At 40.6% G+C, this 19,774-nt stretch overlaps 1 protein-coding gene, 1 long non-coding RNA gene and 1 other non-coding gene across 3 annotated transcripts in view; 2 read left to right on the top strand and 1 right to left on the bottom strand.

The window, feature by feature from the left end:
- Window positions 1–10,808, bottom strand: part of LOC134296716 (uncharacterized) — a 248,548-nt gene extending 237,740 nt beyond the window's left edge. The window contains exon 1 of the long non-coding RNA XR_010003552.1: window positions 10,636–10,808. This is a non-coding gene — a long non-coding RNA (uncharacterized LOC134296716). The remainder of the gene's footprint in view (window positions 1–10,635) is intronic.
- Window positions 10,809–10,888: 80 nt separating this feature from the next.
- On the top strand, window positions 10,889–16,481 carry LOC100561418 (cytochrome c oxidase subunit 7C, mitochondrial). Its single transcript, XM_003216284.3, has 3 exons — window positions 10,889–11,049; window positions 14,402–14,532; window positions 16,377–16,481. The coding sequence occupies exons 1-2, from the start codon at window positions 10,975–10,977 to the stop codon at window positions 14,516–14,518; spliced, it is 192 nt and encodes a 63-aa protein (XP_003216332.1). The 5' UTR covers window positions 10,889–10,974; the 3' UTR covers window positions 14,519–14,532; window positions 16,377–16,481.
- LOC134297258 (small nucleolar RNA Z39) lies at window positions 13,924–13,984 on the top strand. Its single transcript, XR_010003987.1, has one exon. It is a non-coding gene; the product is annotated as a small nucleolar RNA Z39 (small nucleolar RNA).
- Window positions 16,482–19,774: the final 3,293 nt, after the last annotated feature.

Below are 19,774 nucleotides of genomic sequence, written 5' to 3'. Positions count from 1 at the left end.
CACTTCTTGCTTCTTATACCTGTCCAGTTACCTTAGAAACGATCAATATTTATCCGTACCGAGCTGGTACATGATCATGGTATTTAATTTTTAAAAAGTATATTGAGAATGAAGATACCTCAAGAGTCCTCTTGGATTTGTAAGCAAAATCACCTTAGCATTTTCTTTCAATAAGAAACAGTATTTTTCAATGAACAGTAATGTTCTTTTATTCCCTATGGCATGTTTGCATGCTGCATTCCATTTCCCTGTTGTCTATTCTTCAAATGTGTCCTGGCTTGCTGCCATCTTTCAATCTAAAATGATTATTACCTGAAAGAAATGTATTTTTTTTTCAATTTTCCATCATTCAAATATGATCTGTGTATTTCCAGAATGCCTTCCAGTGCATTTGACTAGAGCTAACAATGCTGTCATTGCAAGTCCTCCACTTTCTTTTAAGATGTCCATATTCTGTAAGATGAACCAAACTTCAACTGCCTCTCTCAAGTTGCCAGTTCGAATTAGTGAGACAAGATGAGCTCCTGTCTGTCAGCTCTAGCTTGCAGGGACATGAGAGTAGCCTCCCAGCTAACACATCTGGGCATCCCCTGGGCAACATCTCTGTAGATGGCCAATTCTCTCACACCAGAAGTGACTTGCAGTATGTTCTCAAGTCACTTCTGACACAATAAAAAAATCAAGTTTCTGTGCATGCCTATGAAACTCTTATCCATTATGATGACAGTCATGCATTGAAGAACACATGAAAGGGAGAAGGGTGTCACAGATCACTTGGGTTATCTTTCTTGCATACAGTGTCTATGCCCCTATAATTTGTATGACGGGTTTCTCCAAACAGGGGAGGACCCCAGTTCAATCCGAGTCTCACTTTACATAGAGATCTCTATGCCTGGTCAGTATATACACAAAGCCCGTTCATACAAAGACAGGATATGTACAATTAAAGGATGGCAGGGGCATTCACAGTGTAGTAATGCCACTCACATGTATGTACTTTCAACACGTGAGAGGGAGGGGACTGGATTCATCTGTCTTGCACTAAAACCTTGAAGAAAAGAATTCATAATATTGCAACTCACTCCATATCTGTTGTTTAACTAGAAACATTTTTTCCAAAGCCAATCATGATAGCTGTGATTTAATGTTAAACTTTAAATCATTGGCGCAGCTGTTGAGCAGCTGCCTTAAATCACTCTGACCATGAGGTCATGAGTTCGAGGCCAGCCCGTGGCGGGGTGAGCACCCGTCAATTAAAAATAAAAAATAGCCCCTGCTCGTTGCTGACCTAGCAACCCGAAAGATAGTTGCATCTATCAAGTAGGAGATAAGGTACCACTTATAAGTGGGGAGGCAAGATTAACTAATTTATGACCTGGAATGAGGAAGTGCCGTCAGTGTGGATGATGAAGCAGCTGCTCCCCCCTGTGGCCAGAATCGAACATCCCCTCAGAAGAACGTTAACTTGCCTCTGCGTGTGTCTCTCAGTCTCTGTTTGATGTGTTTATGGGCATTGAATGTTTGCCCTATGTGTGTTATAATGTGATCCGCCCTGAGTCCCCTTCAGGGTGAGAAGGGCGGAATATAAATACTGTAAATAAATAAATAAATAAATAATCTTACTCTGGAAAACCTATAGTATCCAAAGCACAAAAGTGGAAACAATCTTAGCATGAGGAAGAATAAAATAACCATCCCAGGAAACAAATATTGGGGGGAGTGGGTGACAGTCCTTGCATATCATACCTGAGCGCTGACTACTCCCACTTCATAAAAATACAGAGATGTCTATGCCACATGGTCCATCCTAGGTCCTAAACCTAGTGACTCAGGGCCCTTTCACACAGCCGTATAACCCAGAGTATCAAGTCAGATAATCCACAATATCTGCTTTGAACTGGGTTAACTGAGTCCACACTGCCATATAACCCAGTTCAAAGCAGATAATGTGGGATTTTATACTGCTGTGTGGAAGGGGCCTCAGGTAGGAGATCCCTTGTACTTATTATGTTTAATAAGTGTTAACAAAATCAATTACCAGACGTGAGAAAAACCATGTGCTGCCTTTACCTCAAGCAGCACATGAAGCAACCTTAAGCACAAGCAAACAGCATATGTACTACCATTGCCCAACTGTATCTAATGAATAAATAGATCCCATACATGCAAGATAACTCAGATGTAAATCCCAATATTTTCAGGGGAACATATTTCCAAGTCAGCATGCATGGGATTGCAGATTTATAGAAGACACACTTGCTGTTAATCCTTCTCTGCATTCTTATTGACAGTTATTACCAAGCAATTAGAAATCAAAGTAACTTATTTCCATTAGGTTTGGGGAGTAATACAGCTGGGCAGCAAAGATCTTGCCTGAGACACACTATGGGAACTGCTTAGATGGAACTGGCACTCATTATAGAAGAAATACCTTGAATAACCAATATTATGTCAGTCCACCAGCTGAGTCTGAAATCATACTGGCACCAAATATGCACTTTATGGAAAAGAAATTGAATTGTACAATAAATATAAGCTTCAATATGCAGAATTGATGGCTATAAGGTAATAGGTTGAACAGTGATAAGAAAATTGAAAACATGATTGCTTTACCTGTAAATAGAGCTAGGCAGGATGCAATCACTTTTGTAATTCTACTATCGTTATTTCAGCTCATTAACTTAGAAGCTGAAGGACAGTATAAGATTCCACAAGGCTTTTTCAAAGACACAAGCAAGCCTGCTATTTTCAAAAATCGTCAAAGTAAAGATTCTTTAAATCAGGATACAGGCAAATTATGGAAGACATTTCCAATGCAACCACCAAGAGTGAATTGTTCAGCTTTGTCGGGGGGTTGGGGGGGTCACTTTAAAGGCTAAAAAATTGTATTTTAACAAAAACAGCATTATCATAATCACATATATCGCAGAGGCAACTATCACCCCATGCATTGCCAAGGACACAGGGATTATTAGTAAACTACTCCTCTAAAAACAGTGTGACATATGACAAAAATATTTCTGCCCTCCATGCAAGCACATTATGCTCTACAGGGATCAAATGAATAAACAGAGAAAACAAACACCAAGTGAACACATTATCTTGTCAGTTCTACTCCCCATGTGTTTAAAGGATGCACCAGACTTGCTTGCTGAGTGGGACCCGGATCTTTTTCTCCATTTGTGACTAACAAAAATGCTTACAAGAGGATCACAAAGATAATAGCACCCTTACTCAGATTGCCTAACAGTTTCCAGTACTCTAAGTCAGGGGTCCCCAAACTACGGCCCGCAGGCCACATGCGGCCCATCAAAGCCATTTATCCAGCCCCTGTGGCAGCAGCTCGCTCCTCCTCCACCAAGGAAGGTGCGTGCAGCTCGAAGGAAAAAGAGGGAAAGGCGCACACCTTTCCCTACTCCCTCACCCTGTGCTTACCTTTCCCACCACCGCCAAAGGCGCGCACGGGGCGAGGGAGGGAAAGGCGGATGCCTTTCCCACCTCCTCCTTTGCTCGATGTGTGCCTTCCAATGCTTTTCATGTGTTTATTACAATATTTTAATTATTATTTGGTGCTTTGCTAGTGTTTTTCCTGCACAAAGGCAGAAGGTGGTTGGATTAAATGGCCCAAAGGGTCTCTTCCAACCCTCTTGATGATGGCGATGATGATGATGATGATGATGATGATGATGATGATGATGATGATGATGATGATTCACATTGAGGTTGGGTGGTCATCTGTCAGAGGTTCTTTGCTTGTCCTTTTGGTGCAGAAAGGCAGAAGGGGGTTGGGCTAAATGGCCCAAGGGGTCTCTCCCAATCCTCTTTATTATTTTGATGATGATGATGATGATGATGATTAACATTGAGACTGTATTTGTTTCCGTTTTGTTTTTTTACATCAAAATAAGATATGTGCAGTGTGCATAGGAATTTGTTCATAGTTTTTTTAAAAAAACTATAGTCTGTCCCTCCAATGGTCTGATAGACTGTGAACTGGCCCCATGTTTAAAAAGTTTGGGGAGCCCTGCTATAAGTCAATATCTGGTGGGTAGGTTTTGGTGGTTCATGTGTTAATTTTCTGTTTTGGGAACCCACTCTTCCATAACAGCCACAACTTGGAAGGTATAGACGTTCTGTAATGTGAATGTGAAATGTTATACTCTACTTATATAATATAATAAAAAAATTAAGGAAACAATAGACTTCTTTGTTTTCATTGGGGAGGAGGGGGAAGCAAGGTGTAGTAGTATGACATTTTTTTTTTTAAAAAAAGAAGAAATCACTGCTTGTAGGAGAATCAATTCTCTTTTTACAGATTTTATTTCTAGGTAAACAGCATCCAAGGGGACTAGGAGATGCCCAGGGTTTACACAAATGGAGTACAGACACATGCATTATGTGTCTGATCTCTGTTGTAAATAAATTTGATATATAAACTGAATAGATGGGTGGATGAATGGGTAAGTAGATAACACACACATCGTGAAAATGGCTATTATCATTATCTTCTTTATATAATGACATCAGTATACATGGTGCGAGAAAAATCAGTTCCCCTCCCTGAGGATTGCAATCTAAAGACACTACACACAAGAATAGGGGATAGCAGGGGAAATGGAATTAAGTCTAGTCAATAGTGCTCTCCCGCCAAGGCCAGGGCAGTGGCAGTTGGGATGGAGGGCTTTTCATTTACTTCTGGGACAAGACATGATGGATCTGGACCTGCTTCCTCTTCTCCCTCTCCAGGTATTTTTAAGTTCTCAGCCTAGGAGCTCTAGTGCCTCACCAAACTACAACCACCCCCACCCAGCCACCCACCGGTTTCCATAGGATGTTGCCATGGCAGTTCAAGTAGGATTGCAATGCTAGAATGAACACTTAGCACAATAAATCAAGCATGTGATCAATGTGTTACTGAGAATTTTGTCAAAATTCTCGTACTAGTCAAGAAGCAGAAATGAGGCAAAGATTTGTCAAATGCTATGAGCACAATTCATGAAAATTTTAATGTTCAGTAAGCAGAAAGAAAATGAACTGGAAAAACAGGAAGGAGGGCATATAAGGGAAAGTACCATCCCAAGGATCATTCATGTACTGAAGAGGTAAGCAAAATATGGCCCTGAGGCTCCATGACTGCCCTCCTTGTTATTTCACCATTTTGTGCTGGAAATAAGGAAGTATCAACACTTGTATCAAGTAATCACTGAGATAGGATGATGAGGATATTGCTTGTTCTTTTTTGCAGCTTTATCTTTCTATGATTGTGTTTATTATACCTACCAGAGAATGACATAGTCTACACTAATTCAAAATACAGGTGAGCTAAAATGTTATATTACAAAACAGTACTATTAAAAGAAGGTAAATAAAACCATTTCAAATACACTAAAACCTGCTTGAAAACATCCAACACAAAAACGTGGCACATCACCTTTAACATTGTTCTGCCATATCACTCTGAGTCGAGGTACTCAAGCCTTTTGCTTCCTACTTCAAATATTAGTCACTGCGTTTGTTCCCTTTGTCTGGGAAAGGTCATCCATGGGTCTCCACTGCCAAGAACAGCTGAAAGCTTACACATCCACAAATGAAAGTCAGCTTTTGTTGGCTCTTGTAATGTTTAGGTCAGCATCTCTCCTATTCCAAGATGGGTTTTCTGAAATAGTAAATAGAAACTACAAGAGCAAATCACTGCAACCTCTTCTGGCTTATATGTAAATAACGTTTGCCATATTGCTTTTGCCTGATGTTGCTTGGCATCACGTGCCCCAGTTTTCATCTGTGAAATAACTGAGCCCGAATAGCCTAAAGGCATCTTCAGAGCTAAGCAAGATCAGCCCTGGTCAGTACTTGGATGGAAACCAACAAGAAATGCAAGGTTTTCTTGGCTATATTTCAGAGGAAGGAATTGGCAATTCCATTTGAGTATTCCCTGCCTTAGGAAACCATATTGAAAACTAATGGATTTGTCATAGCTTTGCAAGCAACTTGTTTGCACACATGCAAACATCTACAGAGCATCTAATGGAATGAGAAACTGTTGTTTGTCATTCCGTATAGAGTGACTCAGACATAGGGCTAATGTTCAGTGTTAATAAAAATATGATTACAGTATCCACTTTTTCTAAACATTGGTGTGTCACATTGTTACTTATTCATTGTTTGACTTCTTGTTAAACATCAAGATGAAATGTGTTGCTTAGATATCTATATATAATTTCTAGGATCCATAATTTATATTCTGTTCTACTGCCCAAAGCAGAAAAGGTCAGAAGTGTACAAACATACACTTTTATGTATGCAGATAAATGGTGTTAATTGTGACCAGAAAGAAAATGGAGGACAATGTTTTTGCCTTTTAAACAAGCAACTCACCACCAACCAAATTTCATGACACATAAAATTTGTTTGCAGTGTTTCAGCAGAAATGTATTATTATTATTTTAAATCCCTGTGGTTAGGTATAACCAGAAAATCATTTCTCATAACCCCAGTTTATATGTATCAATCTACCAGTAAGTCTAAAATTCTGTATTAATAACCGGGCTGTGGCGCAGGCTGGAAAGCAAGCCAGCTGCAACAAATCAACAAATCACTCTGACCAAGAGGTCATGAGTTCGAGGCCAGCCCGGTGCCTGCGTCTTGTCTCTGTCTCTGTTCTGTGTCATGGCATTGAATGTTTGCCTTTATGTGTGCAATGTGATCCGCCCTGAGTCCCCTTCGGGGTGAGAAGGGCGGAATATAAATGCTGTAAATAAATAAAATAAATAAATATTAATATGCTTTATGATCCTTCTAATGCTCATGTGCTCTGGTCAAAGCTGTGTATAGTAATCAATTACAACAGTGCTTCAAATGATGTAGTTTCATCTGTATGTGTTCCGAGCACACATTATTGTTTTCATTCCTGCTTGGTATTTTTATAGTCACTGATTTTCTCTATTATTTTGGTATTTTAGCAATGATATTACGGTCTGGTTTGGAAGGAAGTCAATGGAGGTGACATCTTGAGTTGCTGCACTGGATGACACCAACCCTAGTGATATCAGTGCTGGTCAAGAGTTTACAGTATTGTGTATTTGCCTCCATTACCCACCATTGAATACATACCCACAAATAAACTGGTTTGGTGTAAACTGATTTTTGCAACTAATCACAAGCACCTATCCATGTGTTTACAACTTCTTGGTGTCTGATGTCTTTATTTTATGCCCAATATGAACATATTTCAAACTAAGGAATCATTTCTCTTTCTCCCACACATGGATCAGCACTGAAATTTCCACATCTATAGTTTCATCTCATTTGACTACTCTACCAACCATTTGCATCTGCCTTGTGCCTGGGGGATTCTGACACACTCACAGTTCAAACCATTTAATAAATTGCATTGCTTAGAAACTGCAACGCACTGTTACTTATTGGTTCTTCCATTTAGTGCAGGAAAAGCTGCCATATTATAAGCCCTGGAAGCTAATGCAAAACTACGGCATTTTGCTTGAGGCGGATTTTAGACTTGTCTGATCTGGCTAATTCGGCAAGCAAAAACTCTATTCACTTCCAATGTGATCTTTTCAAGTTGGATCACGTAAATGGTTAAGGCAAGCTTGCAAAACTACATGTTTTTCCATTCAGGGGCTCCAAGCAAAAGAATTGACTGCTCTGGAGAGTGTCCAGCTGTGAAATGAAATTCTGTGTAGCACTTTAGCCTGTGCACAAAGGGGGGAGAAATCTTTTGCTACCCCAGTGGTTAGCAGATACATCTTCCCACATACAGAATCCAATGAGGCGTCATTTACCATGTTGTTCATTTTTATGAAGCAATATACCTTTTGGATGACTGGTTGCCAAAACTCGCAGTCCATTCAGAGTTTCTTAAGAAATAGTATATTTTGGAGGGGGAGGGAATATTATTTCTGGATATTGGGAAACATAAGGGCTGAGGGGTATTTGTTTAAGGTGTTTTATTTACTGATGGATTTCTTGATTGATTGATTTATAGTATTTGATTGATGGATGGTATTTTATTTGTTTACTAGCTTGGGGACCCGGTGGTGCCCGGGTTTATAGAAGTCATTGTTGTATTGGGATGTTAGGTAATATCACTGAAGTTTGGTCCAGATCTGTCGTTGGCTGGGTTCAGTGCTGTTTGGATAAGGGTGAATTACAGTTCCCAGATCTGAGGTCAGTCACCTACAAACCAGACCTGTATTCCCACTTGGCCATGTTGGGTCTGTGTGCGAAGTTTGGTCCAGATCTGACATCAGCTGGGTTCAGTGCTTTCTGGATGTAGATGAACTACAACTCCCAAAACCAGGGTCCATTCCCCTAAACCTGTTCAGTATGTTCCGTTGGCCATGGGGCTTCTTTGTGCCAAGTTCGATCCCAGTCCATTGCCAGTGGGGCTCAAAGTATCAATGCAGGTACTGCAAGTCCCATAATCCGTGGCAGGTTTGGTCCAGACCCATCGCTGGTTGCGTTAACAGTGCTCTCTGGATGTAGATCAAGCATAACTCTTGTAAATCATGCTGAAATCTCTCCAAACAAGAGTTCAGTTGCTGATTAATTCCTCTGTTAACTGTGGGTCATAGGAAAGGGTTAAGGAAGAGGCAGTGGGTGGAGTCATGTAAATTAAGGAACCCTGGGATCCCCATTCTGGAGGAAAAACAGAACATCTAGGATGAAATTGTCCTGATATGAAAGCCTTCACTTGGATGGGGGGCAGAATGGTGTTTGTGGAGGACACTAGCAGGGTTTGGGCTACATGTTCATGGTGTTCACTGTAACCTGCATATCAGTGGAGGGAGGGCCATTGGTGCCTCCTGCTCAGTGAGAACTATAGCTGTTTGTTGCGGCAGGAGGTTGTCTGTGTATGTGGACACCTCTTCCACATACACATATATTCACTTTTATTATGTGTATAGATAGATTTATGGTATTTGATTGAGTGATTGTTGGTATCACTTTTCTGCTGAGTTTGAACCTCTGTGACCTGACTCTAAGGCTGCAGAGCCATGTATGTTTCCTTGGATGTTAGTGCCTTTAAATTCAGGTTAAAAGCTTCTTATTCAGACAGGCTTTTGAGGAATAAGGTTTTTAAGATCAAGTCGGGGGTGCTGTGATTTTTAGCTTTGAATATATTTTAATGGATTTTGACTGTAAAATTTTAATACTGTTGTTTAATTCTGTGTTAATGTTTGCATATTTGCATTTTTTAATTGTGTGGTCATACTTTTAATGTAAGCCACTTTGAGTTCCCTTCAGGTTAGATAAAGCGGTGTATAAATAAATATAATAATAATAATAATCAGGGATAGCCATTTTAATGATTTCATCTCATACAATCTTAGCCTCATGTCTTCTTCAGAGATAGCAAAGCAGTTCACAAAACATTGTGTTGTTAAGACAGCATTAGAAAATAAGGTAAAGGTAAAGGTTTTCCCCTGACGTTTAGTCCAGTTGTGACCGACTCTGGGGGTTGGTGCTCATCTCCATTTCTAAGCCGAAGAGTCGGTGTTGTCCATAAACACCTCCAAGGTCATGTGGCCGGCATGACTGCATGGAGTGCCGTTACCTTCCAGCCGGAGCGGTACCTATTGATCTACTCACATTGGCATGTTTTCGAACTGCTAGGTTGGCAGGAGCTGGGGCTAACAGCGGCCGCTCACGCCACTCCGGGGGTTTGAACCTGGGACCTTTTGGTCTCCAGCTCAGTGCTTTAACGCACTTCGCCACCGGGGCTCCTAATTCTTGAAAATAATAACAAAAAATAATTAACAGAGTTATGTTAGTACTGAGACTGTGACAAGAACTAGAGTACAAGCAGTACCCAAGTTACGAATAAGATAGGTTCTGTTCTTAAGTTGAATTTGTATGTACATTGGAACATATCTAGGGGAAATCTTGATTGGCCAGGTTGATCAGCACTGAATAGCCTTGCTGCTTCAAAGCCTGGTTGCTTTCTATACAGGGTTACCTTCAGTAACTATTGATCTACTCACATTGGCAGGTTTTCGAACTGTTAGGTTGTCAGAAGCTGGAGCTAACAGCGGGTGCTCACTCTGCCCCTGGGATTTGAACCTGCGACCTTTTGGTCAGCAAGTTCAGCAGCTCAATGCTTTAACACACTTCGCCACCGGGGCTACTTGTGTGTGTATGTGTGTGTGTGTGTGTATATATATATATATATATATACACACACACACACACACACACATATACCGGTGTGTGTGTGTGTGTGTGTGTGTGTGTGTGTGTGTGTATATATATATATATATATATATATCTCCTGCCAACCTAGCAGTTCAAAAACATGCGAGTTCAAAAAAATGTGAGTAGATCAATAGGTACCGCTCCGGCGGGAAGGTAACGGCGCTCCATGCAGTCATGCCGGCCACATGACCTTGGAGGTGTCTACGGACAACGCCGGCTCTTCGGCTTAGAAATGGAGATGAGCACCAACCCCCAGAGTCAGACATGTCTGGACTTAACGTCAGGGGAAACCTTTACCTTTTTATGTATATATCTGCTGTGGAATCATGGAAGCTAGTTTTGCAAGCTCTTTATCCAGCTCTACTTTATCAAACTACAAATCCTAGGATTCCATAGCATCTAGCCAGTGAAAGTGGTACCAACCTGGATTAATTCTCCAATGTAGACACACCCTACAAGTGGGGTGAGGAGACATGAATTCCTATTGACAGGCTTGTCTTATACTGCCTTTCAGACTCCAGAGTGTGAGAAAGTAACTCGCCAAGAAAGAAGATAAAGCAACCGTTCATTCCCTCTCTCACTTGTGTGCCCCCACCCCCTCCAATAAGATGGCGTCGCTTAAAAAACTACGACTCCCAGCATGCCTCAGCGCCCCTCGCTCTTTCGGCCGCCGTGCTTTCCTCCCACAATGCAACGCGGGTCTCTTTATCTCCAACGAAGGTCGTGTTGAAGTCGGCGGCGCATTTTCAGTCCTGCGGCGCCATGTTGGGAGCTAGCGTTCGCCGGTTCACCACTTCGGCCATTCGCCGAGTGCATTACGAGGAAGGGCCGGGAAAGGTGAGAAGGGAGATGAGGGCCTTTGCCGGCGGCCTTGAGCGAGGGAGGCCTAGGCAGGGCCTTGCGAGGCAGAGGTTATCTCAGGCCTAAGCAAACTTGGGCCCTCCTAGCTGTTTTGGACTTCAACCCCCACCATTCCTAACAGCCTCAGGCTTATTCCTTTTCTCGCTTAAGCGGCCGAGGGGGAAAAGGAAAGGGCCTAAGGCTGTTCGGAATGGTGGCAGTTGAAGTCCAAAACACCTAGAAGGAGGGTCCAAGTTTTCCCAGGCCTGGTTTATCTGTATTTCTTGAGAAGGAAATGGGCGCCCTCTGCATCCTGGGCCGAGAAAGAACATTGCTCAATTTTATATCGAATCATCATAGTGCTGGAAAAGACCCTCCAAGGGCCCTCCCCCATTCAGGGACGCACAATGAAAGCACTCCCGACAGATGGCCACCCAGCCTCTGCTTAAAAACCTCCCGAAAAGGAGATTCAACCAAATTCCCAAGGCACCCTATTTCTCAGCTGAACAAACTCTTGAAGGCAGGAGTTCAATAGGAGAGCATACTCCAACATAGAATCTTAGATTTGGAAGAGACCACATGGCCATCTATTCCAAGTTGAGGCTTATGTTAATTTCCCCCCCCCCCCTCCACTTTTCACAGCATTAAGCATAGGCTGTTAATGGGAGTGGATATAAGAGGACATACTATTCTGCTCCTGAAACAGCTGCACTGGCTCCCAATTAATTATAACAATAATAACTTTATTTATATCCCACAACTATCTCCCTAAAGGGACTCGGGGCAGCCTACATGGCAACAAAAGTGCAACACAGAATACATAAAATACAACAAAAGTTTGCCAAAATCAATGAGCAACATCAAATAACATTAATAACAATAACAACAAATTTATTCTTATATCCCGCCCCATCTCCCCAAAGGGACTTGGGGCAGCTCACATGGGGACCAAGCCCAGAATACAGCATAAAATGCAACAGTAAAATTCATTTAAAACATATACAGTAAACATATAAAATCAAAAGGCATATAAAGTACAATAAAAACATACAACTGACAATAGCCAGGCACAGTGAGCGTGTTCAAGATTGTGAGTAAGGCAGTAGAATTTATGTATGTGAAACATCCTGCAACCTCTAAAGCTGGACCAGAATAAAGTGCAAAGGCTGTGTGTATAGGTAGAGGTAAAGGACACCATCAATTGTGCCGAATCAGTCAAACACACATCGAAATAGGCTTTCAGTGGTTTACGGAATGTCGCCAGAGTGGGGGGTAGTCTTAATTTTCCTTGGGAGGGAGTTCCAGAGCTGTGGGGCTAACGCTGAGAAGGCCCTTTCTCTCATCCCCACCAGCTGTGTTTGGGACGGCGGCAGGAGCAAGAGGACCTTCCCCGCACATAAAATAACAACTTAAAAAATTAACAGAAAATATCTGGAATTCTAATAAAAATAACCATTGACAACACAACAATAAAGTATAGGTAAAGATTTCCCCTTGTCTAGTCGTGTTTAACTCTGGGGGGTCGTGCTCATTTCTAAGCCAAAGAGCCGACGTTGTTGTGTGGTTGGCACAACTGTATGGCGTCCCATTCCCTTCCTTCTGAAGCAGTTCCTATTGATCTCACATTTGCATGTTTTTGAACTGCTAGGTTGGCAGAAGTTGGAGCTAACAGCGGGAGCTCACCTCACTCCCCGGATTCAAACCGCTGACCTTTCAGTCAGCAAGTTCAGCAGCTCAGTAGTTTAATCCACTGCACCACTGTAGGGCAATAGATTAAAGTTAACAATAGTTTAAAATTTAAAACTACAAACCAAGTTAATGTCCCAGCCACAAAACAGGTTAAAAATATCAACATTAAAATGTCAGGGTGAAATTTTGTTCTATTTAGATCATCCAATTTTGATGATACCTTCGCAATTATCAAAGGCCTGCGTCTTCAGCTCCCTCCGAAAGGATTCAATTGTTGGGGCCTGCCTGATTTCCCTGGGGAGGGCCTTCTAAAGTTTCCAGGCACAATTCAGAGTGCTGGTTTTGACCTTTAAAGCCCTTCATGGCATCAGTCCAGATTTCCTGAGACATCAGGTTCCTTTATATATACCAGGGAGAGTGTTAAGATCTAGTAGGGAACTGCTGGTGTCCTTAAGCATTTGGGACATTATCCACCTAAAGACGAGAGAGTTCCTTCTTGGGAATGGATCCCGCTTTTTTGGAATGCTCTCCCAGGGGCGATTAGATCTGCATCCTCTGTTAGCTTTCAGGAAGAGCTTAAAAACTTTCTTTTTTAAGGAAGTCTTTGGGGAAGGCCATTCAACTTCATTGGGTATTATCAGGATGGTTTTATCTATTTTGTTGGGGTTTTAATTGGGGTTTCACAGCATTTGCTAATATTTATGGTTTTAGCCTTGTACTTAATTTTTATATTGTATGTTTTTACTGGCTGTTAGGGCCCTTGATTGGGAAAAAGTGGGGTACAAATTTCATAAATAAATGAAATAAATTGTGTTTGTGGTTCCAGAGAGAGAGAGAGAAATGAATACTATGCGATAGGTTTGCTTCAGAGTTTGAAAAACTTGAAATTCTACTTGATTTATACTTCTTAGAGGGTGCATCTATGCTGTAGAATTGGTGCAGTTTGATACCACTTTAACTATCATGGTTCAATGTTAAGGAATCATGGGGTGTGTAGTTTGATGAAGCAGAGGAAGCGAAAGGCCTTGCAGAACTCCCATGATTCCATAGTATTGAGCCATGTCAGTTAAAGTGGTGTCCAACTGCATCATTTCTGCAGTGTAACCACACAATGAATCACTATTGATATAGCACAGAACTGCAGTGAAACATCACTCTCCTAGGATTTCATAGCTTTGAGTGGTACAAATGATGAGAACATAACAGTATGAAAATGATGATACTGTAAACGCTTTCTGATGTACCTGTCCACTTTATGGATTCTGTTTCAGAAGCAGCTTTCTGAAGGTCAGTTGCGGAGAAACACAACTGCAACACTTATCAGTGTCATACAGAAAGAAAATTCCGTTTCAAACTGTAATCTTGCTCAGAATATATCACTACCAAGATCTCAACACTCTTTGTGAATATATATCCTAATGGCAGGAATTGTTGTGGTGGTTTTCTCACATTCAGGATCAAAATCTTTGTGTCCTCACTCTTTGCAGATTAGTAAGTTCTCCCTGAATGCTGTACGGTGACAATAGATGAGAAAATAGTATGTTCATATTTCCAAAGGATGGCTTTCTTTAGAATTTGAAACTTGAAAATAATCTTACACATGCATCTGATAATTTAGTACCATTGCAATAATGGAGTTGCAACATTCATGTCCTTCCAGAATATCCCTTTCTCGGTGGAAAATAAATGGAGGTTACTGGCTATGATGGCAGCCTTCTTTGGAAGTGGGTTTGCTGCTCCCTTTTTTATTGTAAGGCACCAGCTACTCAAGAAATGAACATGTTCTAACAGGTAACTTTGTATTCTAGTTTCTTATAAGAAAACTCCAAACTGTTTTTGTTTACAGGGTAGAAATTGGGTTGTCTTAGAACAGTGGTTCTCAACCTGTTGGTCCTCAGGTGTTTTGGCCTACAACTCCCTGAAACCCCATCCAGTTTACCAGCTGTTAGTATTTCTGGGAGTTGAAGGCCAAAACATCTGGGGACCCACAAGTTGAGAACCACTGTCTTATAACATAGTAGCGGTATTACTTTGAATTGTTTTAGTACTCAATTTGATTGGTGGTAAGAAAGCACACAGAAACAGTAGTAGTATTTTGATGATGTCTAAATCATCCTAGTAATTATGTAGAATGTATAAGTAATGCATACAGGATTAGATCTAAAGAATGAAGTTGGTTTTGGACCTGGCTCTTAAAACCAGGTTCCAATTTGACATATTTTAACTCTTAACCTTGTAGCATTGTGATCAAATGACAAAGTTCTTTTTTCTCTTTTACCTAAATATCAAATTGTTTTATTCATTCTGTGCTCACGCTTAGTAGTTCAGCAGTCTGATTTAACATAAGGAAACTTCTTATTGGCCTTTTAAACCTCTATTTCACAATAGTCAGCTTTCTAGAATTTGCTTCAATGAAGTCTGATGACATCAACTTAGCTAATAACTTGATCTAAGTCTTGATTACTTGTTAACCTTGCAGTCATACATCAGATATTGTCCAGTTTCCAGTTTGTGACAATATAGAGACATTCCACCTACATATGTCTTTTAGCGTCATTGCAGAAAGGGATTTCCAGCATCACATTTGCAAAAGGGCCCTGCAGTCGCAGAACTTAGCTTTGTGCTGCCAAGGTGCCCCTTAGTAACTATTTAGTTGTCAAAAGGAAGGGACAGGTAAAACTAGGCGCTATTTTCACCAATAGATACACAAAGAAGTGGGCATCCTCTATATTGTTTGTTCATGTGGCTCCAGGAATGTAGTTGGCATTAGAAATAATGCTTGCGTGCCATGAAAGGAAGTAAAGGCTACACATTCCAGAGATTTATGCTTTGTAAGTACAGTGCAGAATCTTAGTTATTATTAATTAATGCTAAACTATTAAATATGGTATTAATAGAAACTTCTGAAGGAGTATTTGGAGTGTGCTATGAATGAATACTGTAAACCAGTAGAGTACACAGCAGTTGAATTTTATGTTAAGTAAAAATTGCTTGAATGTTTATGATTTCCCACATTTGCATGCAATCTTTTAATGTTGGTAACCCATTTCTGTGTACTAGTTATAATTAGCCTGGTTTGCAGCAAGGAAAATAGGAGTTCAGCATGAAACATTTGCAGTTAGAGCTGCTAACTACTAAATGTAAAATGTAAATGCGGACTACTGCAAACATTGGGCCAACACAATTTGATTTTTTAAATTATACAATCTCTGATTTCCATGACACTTTCAGCTCCATCTATAACACTTTACATCTATGAAACTTTTAAATTGAGTCGCAACAGGTTTGGGACAGGAGAGCCAATCTTTATGTCAGAGGTCCTAGTTAAAATTCCTAGCACTTCCAATTAAAATGATTTGAGGCAGCAAATTACTATAAAGATATATGCTTGAGAACTGGGATAGTGGCTGCTACTTTAAATAAACTTTGCTGGTATGGACAGAAGACAGTCTGACTAGATGTAAAGCATCTCTGTATCTGCTTCTTAAATCTTTTGTTTCATAGTGTAAACATTAGTGACTAATCTGTAAGGCACAATACTTCAGCAATAGTCTTGGTAAGTTTAATCAAATTGTAGGACAGATGCTGTATGTCTGTAAGGTTTGGTTTCCATGACTACTGTCTTTCTCTTTCAGATCGGAGGTGGATGTTATCCCAGAATACAATTCCCTTTTCTGTGGAAAAATAAAACTAATCACACTGGATGTGTTTGTAAATAAAAAGTGGAATCTCAATATAAAGTACAGTTGTGCAGCAGACTTTTATTTAGACGAATTCTTAGAATTTTGTCTAGCTCCATTGCTCATAATGAACACTAGAAGTTCCCACTCCCAACAAGTTAATGCATTCATCATGATTTGGTTGGCATTTGACTTCCGGTAGCGGCTATGATGGCGGACGCAGCAGAACGCTGAGGCTCCTTGGAAACCACCAGTGTTCTGACCTCGCCAAGCGCCTTGGTAGAGCCATAGGCTCCCCCCCACTGACAGCCAGAGGTTAGTGGGTTGCTATACTGTTGGGCTTTGTGGGCAAACAGAGGAGCAACCCTTCAGGGTGCTCTGGTAAAGCCCAGTTACGGCCCTTAGGTGCAGGTTCCTGGCTTCAGCCAGGATAGGACGTCAGCCGCTATTTTAAAACTTAAGAAGAAAGAGGGAAGAAGTGTGGTAAGGAAAAAAGGGACTTTGCGGAGCGGAAACAGCATTGGAGGAGAAATAAGGAAGAGACGAAAGGGCCAAGGGGGAGGAAAGAAGGCGCCCACCGAGTGAACCGGTGAGGCAAGGAGCTACAAATCTCTACCATCTATGAAGGCTTTCCACCATGTTAGTTGTTCTCTGTGAATAACATGCCGTCATTTTCGGATAGATACCTACACACGTAAAGGATAACACAGCAATGGAGGGGAGTGTGACAATAAGGAAACTATTTGAAATGGATACTGTGTTGCCTGCACGATAAGTTGAATAGAGATGGGAGTAGGATGGGAACAATCTTTCAATTCAGCAATAGCTCATGCATTTTGAAGAACCAGTTGCCCCAAGTATTTGATGCAGCCATGGGCAAATTGTGTTTTAATAGGTACAACATTCAGTTTCACTGCATAACAAAAAAAACTCTTGAGTTCTGTCCATTTATGATTTACAGTCCACTAATATTAAACTTACTTTAACCTTGATATGAATTATGCTGGTAAGACATAACAAAATGAAACACATTCTTTGTTCGTCACAAGCACACACCTCAGGGAGTCCTGACCATTTGCAAGTGGAAAATGTAATCCTTGAAACAAAATAATTGCCCTTTTGCACTCCTGCTATGCAAATTTTGTACAATGACAGACATCAGTTGCAGGAGTGGGAATAAGTTCTTCGGGTATTGTAAATTCAAAATAATCTGTTACGACTATCAGGTTAATAATTGATGTAATACATTTACATTGAGGTGGGTTTTTTTTTAATTTTGAACCCTGCTTTTCTCCCACTATGGGAACCAAGGTGGCTGACAATATGAATTAAAGCAGAAGACACTTAAAACAATGGGTAATGCAAATGTTACTCAATTATATAAGAAATATTTTTAAATACAACAAAACCACTTTAAAAACTTTCTGCATCAGCCAGTTAATAGTCAAAACCCTAAGTAAACAGATATGTCTTTAGCTGCCCAGCAGTTAAGAGCACAGAGGTGGCCAACCTAGCTTCCTCTAGCCATCAACAAATCTGTCTTCTGCGTCTTTACCAAATATGTTTGCCACAATAAGAAAATGTCTTCCCCTGAGCATCTTAAAACGGTCTGGTTATAATTGGAAGACATAGTTTTTCAGGTAGTATTGAGCCAAGTGGTGTCAACTTTCTCAAGTTTTATGGGAACTCCTATACAATAGTTTATTCCATCATACAATCTTCTGCTTCAAAGTCATTTACTTTGGTTCAAGACAAGGAAAAACAATTATTTGAAAAAACATAACAGACTTCTGTTCAGTTTATATTGCAAAATGTCCGCACAGCCAAAAAAAACCGTGGTGCTCAAAGCCAAAGTTGGTAGATGTTAACCCTTTTTTTAGGATGCCATGATATACCAACAAGAGCCAGAGGCTATGTGTCTGTATACTTAAAATCTAGATCCAAGGTATCTGAACACATTTTCAGGTTCAGTTTCTTTTGAGAAAATGAACTCCCATCTTTTCACACGTATAGCCTCATGTATGCTCGCCCACACCTGCCATGGTTTAGAGAAGGCAGTATTTGCAGCGTGATAATATGTCCACATACTCCAGTTTCACATTTGGGAAATGACAAGAAAAGTCACTCTTCTAGATCCCCTCAAAATATATGCCCAAGCTCCATATAGAATCTAACCAGTTCTCTGCTGTTTTAAGTTGGTGTCCAAGGTTCCCTGTTTGATCATACAGCCCATCTATATTAATCTTGAAAACATTTTCTAGTTTGAAAAAGACACTGCAGTGATGGGACTCTTTTTATGTCCAGACTGTTTGTGTTACATAATATTTACTTTTGTAAGACATGGCTTAGGAGCCCCCGGTGGCACAGTGGGTTAAACCACTGAGCTGCTGAACTTGCTGACTGAAAGGTAGGCGGTTTGAATCCGAGGAGTGAAGTGAGCTCTCGCTGTCAGCTCCAGCTTCCAATCTAACAGTTCGAAAACATGTACATGTGAGTAGATCAATAGGTACTGCTCTGGTGGGAAGGTAACTGCGCTCCTTGCAGTCATGCCAGCCACACCACCTTGAAGGTGTCTATGGACAATGTCGGCTCTTTGGCTTAGAAATGAAGATGAGCACCAACCCCCAGAGTCTGACACAACTAGACTTATATGTCAGGGGAAAACCTTTACCTTAAGACATGGGTTACATTCTGCAACGTGTACATGTTTCTCATAGTACAATTTAGCAGTCAACAGTCTCAATGGAAAATATTTCTTCTAGTAATGGTAAGATTTTTTCAGAGACTGGTTGCCTTTGCCTTCCTCTTAGGCTGAGAAAGTGTGGCTTGCCCATGAGTACCCATTGGGTTTCCATGGCTGAACAGCTACAGCACGCTGGCTCTCAGATGCACACCATCAGATGTGCCAAGAGTGTTTGAAGGAACAGTGCCTTGAATTGTCAAGATGTACACATAGCAATGAAAGATATGAATGTTTATAAAGTTTTGGTTATCAATATTTTTTTCTCCAAATGATGCAAAAGTTAGTAGTTATAAGGAATTTGAATTCCTACTATCTGCTAGGAAAATAGCTGCATAGGCTCCCTAACAAAATCTGATGTGCCTTGCAGAATTTTTTTTCCAAAAAGGTAGAATTAGAAACAGGGTGATAAATAATCCTAGAATTGATCCTAAGTGATAGATAGTAATCAAAGTAGTTGGTACTTTAGGGAGATGTGACCATGTAATGCTAGAATTTCTATTCTAGACCTATTACTCTGGCTAACATATTGAACAGAAAAGGAACAAGATAAGCTAGAATGTTGGGCAGAAATAAATACAATAAAATTTAAAAGAGACATGAAAAATCCTGC

The sequence above is a fragment of the Anolis carolinensis genome, chromosome 2 (assembly GCF_035594765.1).
Source record: "Anolis carolinensis isolate JA03-04 chromosome 2, rAnoCar3.1.pri, whole genome shotgun sequence".
NCBI classification, from domain to species: Eukaryota; Metazoa; Chordata; class Lepidosauria; order Squamata; family Dactyloidae; genus Anolis; species Anolis carolinensis.
The sequence above is the reverse complement of the archived record's forward strand: the minus strand, read 5'-3'. Positions and strand labels throughout refer to the sequence as shown.